The sequence below is a fragment of the Saccopteryx bilineata genome, chromosome 8 (assembly GCF_036850765.1).
Source record: "Saccopteryx bilineata isolate mSacBil1 chromosome 8, mSacBil1_pri_phased_curated, whole genome shotgun sequence".
In the NCBI taxonomy this organism is placed as follows: Eukaryota; Metazoa; Chordata; class Mammalia; order Chiroptera; family Emballonuridae; genus Saccopteryx; species Saccopteryx bilineata.
Window position 1 is genome coordinate 13,741,205 of NC_089497.1, and position 13,100 is coordinate 13,754,304.

The 13,100-nt window shown below is 38.0% G+C and overlaps 1 protein-coding gene across 5 annotated transcripts in view; it reads right to left on the reverse strand.

The window, feature by feature from the left end:
- ROBO1 (roundabout guidance receptor 1) overlaps positions 1 to 13,100 on the reverse strand; it is a 1,143,090-nt gene that overhangs the window by 519,828 nt on the left and 610,162 nt on the right. For all 5 annotated transcript variants that reach the window (XM_066240776.1, XM_066240777.1, XM_066240772.1 and 2 more), the window contains exon 3: positions 12,216 to 12,299. In XM_066240776.1, coding sequence (XP_066096873.1) covers positions 12,216 to 12,299 — 84 coding nt within the window. The remainder of the gene's footprint in view (positions 1 to 12,215; positions 12,300 to 13,100) is intronic.

The window sequence follows — 13,100 nt, forward strand, 5'->3', positions numbered from 1 at the left end:
TCAGTGAAATAATACAGTTTTATCCTAAGCATATGTCAGTCTGCCTGAAAATTCATCTTGTGACTACCTTTCCAGTTATTGAATACATATTTGAATCAACAATTGACAGAATAACATATTGTCTCCATGACCCATTGAATAAAAAACTTTTTTAAATAATAAGAAATCCTTAGAATTGCCACTCTAAGTAAAGTTTAAAAAGTCATGTAAAATACCATATCTTTATGAAAACATATGTTAATTAGCACCAATTTTAAAACTTAAAATATGCAATGAGTATTTGTCCCTATCTTATCCCCATTGAACTTACCTCTTCAACCTGTGCAGGAGACAGAGAACCATTGCAGAATGACCATGATTATGGTAAACTTAATCAGGTGTAGATTTAAATGTTAAAGACTCTTTCAGATATTGTCTCCTTACTAGAAAAAAAACAATAGAGATCCTGGCACATGAAAGCAGCAGCTACTATTCTAGCAAATGTGTTCTTCTCACTTCAGTAAACAAATGATACTACACTGACCAGGCGGTGGTGCAGTAGATGGGGTGTCAGACTGGGATGCGGAGGACCCATGTTCAAAACCTCGAGGTCTCCAGCTTGAGTGCGGGCTCATCTGGTTTGAGCAACACTTGCCAGCTTGAGCCCAAAGTTGCTGGCTTGAGTGGGGGGGGGTCACTCGGTCTGTTGTGGCCCCCTGGTCAAGACACATATGAGAACACAATCAATGAACAGCTAAGGTGCCACAACGAAAAACTGATGCTTCTCATCTCTTTCCCTCTCTCTGTTTCTCTCTGTCTCTGTCACAAAAAACCACAAACAAACAGACAAACAAAAACAAATGATATTAGAACAATATTCCACTTGGTAGGTATGATGGTATATATGGTAATTACTAACTTACATATGGCCCAAATCAACTTTCTATCTTTGTTTTTATGGGATCTTGACTATCTTATCAACAAGTCAACTGGATTGTTAAAATCACATTCATAGATTTTGGTGAGCAATAAACAGCAGTGACTTTATATGTCTCTGTAAAGCATAAGCATTTTAGAGCATAGAAAATAATTCCATAAAAATTTAGGATTCTGCCAAAATTTTGGGGAGAGTGTTCAGTCAATATATTCTTGCCAAAGCAAAAGTAAGTAAGTGACTAACTAGTCTATGACCTACATTTTTTATTGATTTGTATCCATGTTGGGTATCTTTGGATAATGAAGGAAACACTATATTTGGATTAATAATTTCTTTTTATTTATCAACTAACCATAATTTTATTTTTTCTGAGTGTGACCCATGGCAAGAGAAGGCTGTTCTACTAAATCAGCTTGCAACCCTAAGCAGCTCTGATATCTGGGTCACATGATTGAAGAAACAGAATTGTACTACAATGGGATATGAAATGATGCTTCTGGCAAGTTCTGATAGAATTAGTGCATAGACCACCTAGGGCTTTAGAGACAAGCAATGACCTCTTTGGGAAGAAGTTCATCTCCTTCTACTAGTTTCTATTTTGCAACTTTGGTGTAGGAGTGACTAAACTTCTCATTAAGGGAACTTAAATCCTTCTCTAACTCATGCAACAATAATGAAGTAGGAGATGCTTGATTATCTGCCATAAAATTGGGTGTGGTCAGCAGCATACCATCATCAAGTGGAATTGGCATGGGCAAGCAAGATTAAGCTCAAGTAGACATTCAAAGCAGAAAAATGGTGCATGTCCAGGCAGTTCCCATTCATAATTATCTGTTCCTGCTATATTGCTACCTCTCTCTCAAAATGTAAATACAGTCACTTGGGGTGTTTCAACAGGGGGGAAACTGGGCTGGATATACATTTTTTTTTCCTGCATGATATGCTGATGTTGCTTGGAAATGACCTGCTGCTCCATTGTATCCCATATAAGAATCCCAAGAAGGATAGTAGGAGAAGTAAATCCTTACTGAGGAAATAAATACCAATGGTACAACTGGTTGTCGAGTTTACCTGGAAGAAGAGATAGCTAGCGATATGAACCTACATTGATTTGATTGATTTAGGGCTAGTAGCTAAAGGGTTGGATGGATTTTAGGGGTGATAGAAAGGAGGCTTGAATAATTGATAACAAGAAAATCTGGGAAAAAGGTATGAAATGGACCCTTTGAAATGGGTTCAATACTGAGGATATCAGTGTGCTGAGTGGATACTCACAAACAAATGAGCTACGTAAAAGGCTTTTAGTTAACAGGTGGCAATGTTGACCTAGATGTCATTCCTCATCTTCCTCCATCATCCCACTGTTTGCACAGTTGGCATATGAATAATGTGTGCAGGTAGCAGGGAGAAAATTATATATCAGCTTAAAGACCTAGTATTACTGTCAACAAAACCGCGTGGCTAACAATATTGCTGAGAGCCCACAGCTCAGAATAATGTTGAACCATCAAAATGATGCAATAGCATATAAGGTCCCTCCAGCCAACTTGGTGGTAGGATAATTATATTAAACTTCTTTCATCATGGGGGAGAGAGTAAGTGATATGTCCTCACTAGCATAGATAATCTATGAATAAATTTTATTTATTTATTTATTTATTTATTTATTTATTTATTTATTTATTTATTTTTACTTTTCCAAAGTGAGAAGCGAAGAGGTAGTCAGACGGACTCCCACATGCACCCGACCAGGATCCACCTGGCATACCCACCAGGGGGCGATGCTTTGCCCATCTGGGGCTTTGCTCTGTTGCAACCGGAGCCATTCAAGCACCTGAAGCAGAGGCCAACTTTGCTCCAATGGAGCCTTGGTTGTGGGAGGAGAAGAGGGAGATAGAGAGGAAGGAGAGGAAGAAGGGTGGAGAAGCAGATGGGCGCCTCTCCTGTGTGCCTTGGCTAAGAATCGAACCAGGGACTTCCACCAGCGGGCCGATGTTCTACCACTGAGTCAACCACCAGGACCTCTGTGAATAAATTTTATTTCCTTTTCACTTTGTTTCTGCCAGAACCACCATCTGTGAGATTACTGCATGCCTTTTTCTATATCAGGTTATCGCACATGACATGACTTTTGAACAAAGGAATTGTTTTTCAGTAATGAACTGATGAAAAGGACTGACTATAGGTTCCTATGGTAGTGCGATGATCAATTTCATATTCATTATATTCAGATACGGTACCATTGGGTATCTTATGAAGTTCAGTTTCATTTCTCAAGGAAGGGGTATGTGTTCTGAACTAATGACAAACTTCCTGTTTCTCGCATTGTTGGTCTACTAGGGATTAGTCTGTTCTCCAAGCATTTCTGGTTCTTCTTCTTTCAAACGCCATGGTACAAATGCATTTTCCCTACTGTATTGAAGTTATGTGCGTCTGTAACTTTCTTTGGTTAAATAAAACGGATAGAAGTTATTCTTTGCAGAAACTTTTAAAGCCAGTTTATATATAATAGTGACTGTTGCTGCAATCACGCAAGCTGTGTCAGGACGGTGTATCTGTTAGTTTGAGAACTGAACGGGCTATGTTGAATGGAGTCTCTCTAGCATGTAAAGCCTCAGTGACTCATAATTTGTCTGTCTCTGTGTGTATGTTTTCTTGGACTATGTCTTCTGCTGCCATAGAAATTTTGTTTCTGCTTGTTAACACAGTATAACCTACTGTAGTACCCACCTATCGCTATGAGACCAACGTGTATCTGATTCAACAGTCTCTTTGCAGCAAATGAAAAATTATAAAATGTCTTACTTTTATAACAAATGCTTATGTATTGATTGCATAGCCCTCCAAATATTGATTTTATTTTGTGATAAACTGAAGTTGGACTGATGTCCACATTATTAAAAAAAAATCCATGGAAATTAACATAAGAAGAAGAAATGATCATTGCTTAAAATTCTTTCTAAAATTTAGAGATTACAGCCTGACCTGTGGTGGTGCAGTGGATAAAGCAACAACCTGGAAATGCTGAGGTCACTGGTTCGAAGCCCTAGGCTTGCCTGATTAAGGCACATGTAGGAAGCAACTATGAGTAGATGCTTCCTGCTCCTCCTCTCCTTCTCTCTCTCTCTCCTTTCTAAAATGAATAAATAAAATCTTTGACAAATTTCAAATCATCAATATTTAAAAATAAATAAATAAAAATTAGAGATTACAAAAGTTAGCTAATTATCTTTTAGTTTCCAAAAAATTAGTGAACTGCCAAATATCATTTCCTTCTTAGAAATTAGAAAAAAAACTGAAACAAAAAAGTGGGCTTCCAGGGGTGTGGGGCAGGGACTGTGACATTTAGCTAGCCATTCTGGGCAGCAGACTTTTCCTCCTTGAACCACGACTCCATTGTCCATAACCTCGAGGAGAAGGCTCCTGCGCTGATAAGCACTGTGGTGATTTGGAAGCCTCGATTGGTCACATATTGTCACTACATGGTCACATGTTGGCACTATCCCAAGGTTGCACTAATTCCTCCACCCCTCCAGCTATTCAGAGCTTGAAGAAAACAGTCAACGGTGCTCAAACTGGTGCTTCAAGCAGCTCACAGGTAAGGAAACCCTACTGAATGGATTGGTGGCCACTGAGGTGTAGAGAAGGTTTTACGTCGGAGAGAACATAGGTAAGCCTGGCATCTATGGCTGTAAAGGGTGAAGACCAATATTTAACCTCTGCTTTCTTTTGGGTTATTATTTGAATGTTCTTAGACTAGGATTGATCAGGATGGTATCTTATAGATATAGATGTTCTGTCTTAAGAGGGTCAGCATTTTAAAGAGAGAGAGAGAGAGAGAGAGAGAGAGAGATTCTTTCGATGTTCCACTTAGTCCTGCATTCACTGGACTAAGTGGAATGCCTTCCTATTGTATCTGGGTATGCCCATTTATTTACACATCTCTAAAATTTGTTGTGTTTCAATACATTTTAAAAATCATGGACAAGAGTGTGGTGGTTACTGGGGGTGGGGAGGGGAGGGATGGAGTGGGGGAGAGGTAGGGCATAAAGCAAACCAGATAGAAGGTGACAGAAGACTATATGACTTTGGGTGATGGGTATGCAACATAATCAAATGTCAAAATAACCTAGAGATGTTTTCTCTGAACCTATGTACCTTGATTGAAATATATAAAACTGAAAGCAACAAATAAACAAACAAGAGAGACAAACAAAAACTCACAGACATTGACCACAGTATGGTGGTTACCCTAACGGTACGGGGTGGAGAGGTAGGAAGGGGTAAAAATGGGTCAAATATATGGTGATGAAAGATTTGACTCTGGATGGTGGGCACATAATGCAATATACAGATGATGTATCATAGAAATGTACACTTAAATTCTATATAATTTTATTAACCAATGTCACCCCAATAAATACAATTAAAAATGTAAAATTTTCCATAATGAAAACAAATGATTCTCTAATCCAAAAGGTCTGATCTTGTACCCAGCCTAATGAAGGAAACAAGAAATAGGCAAAGATGGATGATACACCCCAAAGCACATAGCAGTAACTCTCTTTGCTTCTCATGTTCTCAAAGTTGCTTCTGAATAGTAGGCTTCCCTTAACAAGAGGATAAACAGGAAAGAGGAAACAATGGGATCTTGGAAATAGGAGATCTAAAATAAACAAGTGACAGAAAAAAATCCAAGGTCTAGAGAGAAGCCATTTATTTTGGGACAAAAATATGGAGATTTTTGTGAGAGAGATTGTCTGTAATATTAAATATGATATGATTAAGCATTTATGAAGTTAAAAATGCAATTAACTCCAGAAAATAAACCTTGTACAAAGAAGGAAATGCTATTACAGTATACTGCTTGGTTCTGCAGTAGACTCATCTGAGAAAACTTGCTTAGTCAAACCAATATAAACTCTGCCTATTACTTTAACTAAAATGTGATGCTGAAAGAATGGGAAAAATATTTACTAGATTTTTTTAGATTAATGAGAGCTGGGAAAACAGAGAGACAGAATTCTGCATGTGCCTAGATGGGGATCCATCAGCAAGCCCCCTATGGGGTGATGCTCTGCCCATCTTGGTGTTACTCTGTTGCTAGGCAACCAAGATATTTTTAGCACCTGAGATGGAAGTTAGGGAGCCATTCTCAGTGCCTGGGCCAAATTGCTCAATCCAACCATGGCTGCAGGAGTGAGGAGAGAGAGAGAGAGAGAGGAGAGAGAGAGAGAGAGAGGAGGGAGAGAGAGAGGAGAGAGAGAGAGAGAGGAGAGAGAGAGAGAGAGAGAGAGAAGAGAAGAGGAGAGGAGAGGAGAGGAGAGGAGAGGAGAGGAGAGGGGTGAAAAAGCATTTGGTCTTTTCTTTTGTGTGCCCTGACTGGGAATCCAACTGGGATATCCACACACCGGCTGATATTCTACCACTGAGTCAACCGGCCAGGCCCACTAGATAATGTTAAAAACTGACAAATCAAGAAATGTTTGTAGATTCATTTTATTAAAAATTATAAAAAAGCCTGACCAGGTGGTGGCACTGTGGATAGAGCATTGGCCTGGGACACTGAGGACCCAGGTTCAAAACCCCGAGTTTGCTAGCTTGAGTGCAGACTCACTAGTTTGAGCACAGGGCCACTAGTTTGGAGCTCAGGGTCATGGCCTTGATCAAGGGGTCACTGGCTCGGCTGGAGCCCCCCCCCCGTCAAAGCGCATATGAGAAAGCAATCATTGAACAACTAAGGTGCCGCAACAAAGAATTGATGCTTCTCATCTCTCTCCTTTCCTCTCTGTCTATTCCTCTCTTTGTCCCTCTTAAAAAATAAATTAGCCTGACCAGGCAGTGGCACAGTGGGTAGAGTGTCAGACTGGGATATGGAGGACACAGGTTCGAGACCCTGAGGTTGCCAGCTTGAGCGCGGGCTCATCTGGCTTGAGCAAAGCTCACCAGCTTGGACTTAAGGTCGCTGGCTTGAGCAAGAGGTTACTCGGTCTGCTGAAGGCCCACGATCAAGGCACATACGAGAAAGCAATCAATGAACAACTAAGGTGTCACAACAAAAAACTGATGATTGATGCTTCTCATCTCTCTCCATTCCTGTCTGTCCCTTTCTATCCCTCTCTCTCATTCTCTCTCTGTCTCTGTAAAAAAAAAATTAAAAAATAATAATTAAATAAAATAAATTAACTAAATATAAAAGAAATTACTAGAAGAAGCATCAAAAAGAGTAAAAAAGGGATTGTTTAAGGGAAAGCATTCAAGAACAGGGAGGTAAAATAGGGACCTTCTTGTTTTCATTTAAACTTTTGGCCTATTTGATTTAAAATATATATATGTGCATTAGTTATTATGAAAATAATGAATCTTGGATCTGAATAGGCAGAGACCTAAAATATTTGTGACTCTCACTGTGCTGTTGTGTGAAGGAGTATGGCCAACATATTTAATTTTTAACTAAATGCTGAAATGTAGCTTAGAGCTACAATCTCATTTAAATAAAAAGCTCTGTGATGTTAGGAAATGTGTAATTAAAGTTGGAGGATTTCTCTTCTACAGTATTGAAACAGACAGCAGGCACTGCCATGATCAATAATAGCACCTTCTGAGTGGGTTGTTGAGAAGACTAAATTAGTTACTGCATGTAAAATATTTAAAAAACTGCATTGCATACATAAGTTGCTAGGGAATGGTAGATATTATTAGTATCAATACATATATATATATATATATATATATATATATATATTTTAAAATGCATATGCCACAATGGAATTCCTGTTTTATTTTAATTGTGAAACTATTCAATTAATAATGTAGAGTGCCAGAAGATTTAATGTCAGCACCAATTAAAAGTTACTTATTGAGATTCCAAAATATGAAGCAAAGAAAAGTTGGAGGGTTGCTATCAGTGTGCCTCTAAGAAAACACACTGTTTTGTTCAGTATATTTGTTTATAAGAGTGCATATGTTTTGTTTCCTCCTAAAGAACAGTATATTCAAATTACGTGGAGGTAGTAGTGATGAATAAAGGCTCCATGATCCCCATTTAAAATTACTCTGGAACTTCTAGACTAGAGTTTTACTTGAATTGAATTTATTGTCACTGATAGTTATTTGTTGCTAAGATGTTTACATTTGCATTTAGCTTTCTTCTCAATACACTATTGTAAATGTAAGAAGTTCATCTTTTTTTTTTAAGTTTGTGGTATTTTTTAAAATTTTTTATTTATTTACTTTTTTAGATTTTATTTATACATTTTTATTAGAGAGAGAGAGGGGAGAGAGAGAGGGGGAGAGATAGAGAGAGAACAGGGGGAGGAGCAGGAAGCATCAACTCCCATATGTGCCTTGACCAGGCAAGCCCAGGGTTTTGAACCGGCTACCTCAGCATTCCAGGTTGATGCTTTATCCAGTGCGCCACCACAGGTCAGGCCAAGAAGTTCATCTTTAAAACAGAACTATGAATATGGGACATATTTTCTTACAGAAATAGGAACAAAGAATATATTTTGATATTACAAATCAAATTTACAGACATTTTTTGTACTCAGAAAAAAGTTAATTTATTTTTTAATTATTCATTATGGTTTTTAAAAAAAGATTAAGAATTTTATTGTTATTAGCTCTCACTTATTTCCTGAATTTTTATGTATTAACAAACTTCTCTTTATATTTTGTGTCACTATCAAAACCTGTGCACAGATCATGTATTTCAGACATTTCAATGTTTTTAGACATATTATTTAGTTTTTTCATATTTGTATAATACCATAGGTACTTCCAGAAGTCAATAAACAAGGTACTCTTCAGAAATGCCTTTTAAAAAAGAACAAACAATAATTATTATTATATATTCAACCTCTTTGGGATGTGTGTCTGACTCCACAAAGGGCTGACTTAAAATCTCATCTTACTTGTTCTTGCAACAAAGGCTGCATACTGTGTACTGTTAAGTAACCTCCAGTGTTTATGACATGCATGGTTACACAGGAAATGGGCTACTTCTCTGTAAGTAATGCATGTCTACTTTAATATGACTCCTTAGAAATTGCTCTGCATTCATTGATTCATAGGCGACTGATCAGAATGTTTTTCAACTTTACATGGCTTTATAGTATTGTACCTGGAGATGGGATGAGGAAAGGAAGGAATATATACTTCTATCCTGAATTCAGTAGCATGTTTTTTATTTCCCTAGGGCTCTGAATTAAATCACTTACATATTTTAGATAAGTAGAATATATGGTTTATAAAGCTAGTACTATTGATGAAATCATCATTTGTTGACCGGGTCATTAATAAAAAATAAATTCATGTGTATGATATGAGATCCATAGATTCTAGTTTGATATGTCAATTCAAGAACGATGGCCCCAAATGGGCTGAGTCGCAGAGCAGATGTTGTAGTGACAAATTAGCTTGCAGTGTAAATGACAGTCATTGGAGTGACCAAGAGAAAGGTTGAATTGGGGATATGCAAATGTGAATTTTAGTGAACTGGGCCTGTTTTCTGTTTCTCAGAACATGTTTTCCAGAATTGTACAGATCCTTCTGGGAAGCCTTACTTGTTTATATATAAGAATATTAGGGAGAGAAAGAAAAGTTTCATATGTCAGTTGAATGAAATGAAGCAACATGTACTAAAAAATAAACATCCAGCATGTGTCATTTACCCAGTCATTTTGAGAAGGTATGTAAAAAAAACCAGAGAGCCCACAAACAATACCTGATCCATTTACTTTTTGCCTTTCATAGAATATTGTCTTGCAACTAACTCATATCAATGATTTCTTTGACAACTGCTTTGTATTTTCCCTAAGGGGTTTAATATTTATATTTTATTTTTAACAATGTTCTTGCTGCTATACAAAGAGTCATTAAACTCCAAACATATCTAAATCTAGATGTTTTACATTAAATATATAAAAATGTTCCTGAGCTGATAAGTCATCTCACTTCCCTGTCAATCAAATTACTTCCTATATAATACAAAGATTCTATCAACTCAATTATAGGGGTCAAGGTAAGGAAATTCACACACACACACACACACACACACACACACACGCACACACACACGCACACCAGAGAAATTAATCTGTAGACAGTTCCAAATAAAACTTTATATGATTATTTACACTTCAGAGCTAATTGAAAAGAAATTGTTTATAACTGTTATCAAGCAAACAAAAATTTTTCTTGAGTTTTCTTTTTTACTTCCAAAGGAGTTTTTAATGAGCAAAGAAATGTTTAATATGCTGATAAAAGAGACACAAATGGTATGGTTAATTCATACAGTAGACAGTAGAAGAGAGGTTCCTGAATAATCAAGAATTTACTGAGACAAAATAGAATAAATTTCCATAGGTACTAGAGTGCTGTAAACAGTTACCATCTCAGGAACAAGATTGTTCAGGAGTTGTTTTCTAGTCACTTTGCCATTAAATGTGTTGTATTAATTAGTTTCCTTGTAGAATATAAAGATACGTTGATTGTTGATCAGTTTATTACCTTGTCTTAATTTATCTAATAATATGTTTAATAACAGAAATCTGATCAGAAGTTAACATAAAGGAGAAAAATAAGTAAGAATGAAAAAATTTTAAAAAATGGTACATTTAGTCTTAAATGAATTGTTTTTATTTTTAGGTTCTCTTAATTCAATGCTCCAACATGATTTATGTGTTGGTTATATGCAGTTTTCAGGAAATCCATAAAAGACAAAGAGCAAGCATGTATCAAAACAATGCAGGTGTTGGGACCGTGTCCGCACAAGGGAATAGAACAGGGGTATAGGATGCACTGGCGAATGAGGCTATCCAGGAGAAAGAACACGACCTCAGATTCCTCCTGTCACAAATACACACTTCCTTGGAATTTACAGCACTGAGCAGTGACATGGACAGCTCTGATTCTAGCTAAGTTTCTGGGAAAGTATCATACCAACTCTTTCCCCATCTCTCCACCAATGGGCGTCAGTTTGTTATCCTTTAATCTCAGTTCTTGGGGTGAAAGATAGGAGTGAAATTAGAATACGCTCTCCATAAGACCAAAATAAATGTAATAAGTATTCAAGCTGCTTAAAAGATGTTATTAATTTTAGTACTTATTCTGAATATTTAAAACCCAAACTTCTGTAGATGAGGAATAATATTGAAGAAAATGATATCTTTAAGGACAGCGAGGATAATTCTAAAGTAAGGTCCTGGTTAATTACTTGATACAAAAGTGAAATGTGAATTAATCACTTTTAAACATAATCCTCTGTAAGGTTGCAGTGATAAAGAAGAGTACTCCATGGTCTCAAATTCCAATTATCCCAAAACACACACACACACACACACACACACACACACACACACACACGCACACACTCACCCTCCACAGACCACAACCTAGAAAAGTTTGTGAAGAACTATGCTAATAAGAACTAATAAAAAGAACATAATAAGTAGCTGCTATTACTATTACGTAAAAGATCACTATCACATCATTATCTAATATAATGGGTTATAAGTGGTGTATTTTATTTGTTGCTCTTATCTGAAATTTGAGTCACATTGTCTTTGCGTCAGACGTATAACTTAGGCAATTATATTTACACCTATACTTACACATTCTGTATAGAACATTGACATATTTCCACGTTGATCATTGTTAGACTCTTATAATATAAATTACTTCCAACACGTTCAATTAGTTAATTTGTTACTTTTCTGCAGTATAAACATGCATCTATGGAAACAGTAGTCTGTGGATGAAGTAACAACACGCCATGCAAACACAGCCCTCAGGCAGAAGTTGGTAGTGAGGATTTGCCTGACTCTTGTTTAAGAGTTCGCTTTGTTGTTTATAAGACTAGGAGTGTAACCAAAAAAAAAAATCCCATTATTGAAGTACCCAATTACTTACTTGCAGGTTGTCTCTTATTTCTTTTGATAGCAAGTTAGTCAAATATTAAATCTCTGAGAAAATATTATCCCTCTAAACATATTAGCGATATCAAAGTTTCAGGCTGATAAGCATTCACCAATACATTAAAAAAAAAAAAAAAAAAGACAACACCGATGCATGCAGTTTTCACATCAAATTTGTTTTCCCCAAAATGTTCACTTTAGTAAAATGACCTCCCAGCTAAAGAATGAAAGTCTGGAAGATGAGGACAAGAAGTGACTGGGCTGTTAGCTGGAAGCAGGGATGCGGAGATCATTTTGCACAGGTGGCTGATGACGGATGGAGGGTGGAGGCCTAGCATGAGAAACGGGCAGGGCGGTTAGGATTTGGGAAAGGAACACTCTACCTGTGTAGCCCAGCGAATTGTCATCGTTATCAGAGGTGGGGTTTGGCGTCCCGTTGTCCTGCCCCCTCTCTGGGTCCTCAGGGTCTGTCGGAAACAACACCAGAGCTGCTGATGGGGTCACAGTAGTAACAGTAGTTGCCGTTTCGATCACAGCATGTCCAGACACAAGGAAATCCACATGTGACAGAAACACACAAAAGGACAGCACACAGCACACGTCCTCCTCGCCCTTCCTGCGGCACACTAAGCCGTGCGCAGGTCCCCGCATCCTGGCTCCCACTTTCTCCTGCTCCTTAATTTCCCTAATTCTCTCTGCTCTGCCTGCAGGTCTGCGCACTTCAAAGCCGGCGAAGGGCTCCAGCCGCCCTCTGCGCGGCCGCCCGCGGACTGAGGGAGCATCTGGGAAGAGGCGAGGGCAGGGTGGCTGAATGCTGGCATTGCTAATTTCCCACCTTATTGTTAATCAAAGCTATTGACTGTGATCACTCCCCATCATCGCTTCATCTCCTGCCAATTACAGGCTCAGGGGACCGTACCTCATATGGGTGGAAGAGGAGGGGGGGGAGGCTGTGGGGAAAATAGGGTCTCGTCAAGGAAGAGGGTGGATGATAAAAATGTCATACTTTGTCTGAGCAACAGTGGAGAAAGTGGGACGACAGCACATCTTTCAGAAGGCAGCGTTTGTCATCCTCAGGGACCGAGGCACGTTTACTGCAAAGCATGCCTGGGGTAGGGCGACACTTCCCTGGGCACATTTTGGGTGGAATACTTAAACACGTTCCTCGTTGTTTGCGATTTCGACATTCCAGTCAGACAGATAAGGGTGTTCATCTACCTATTCGGATTTTTCTCGAGGAAAAGAATTGCTCTCCTGTGCTTTTCAGA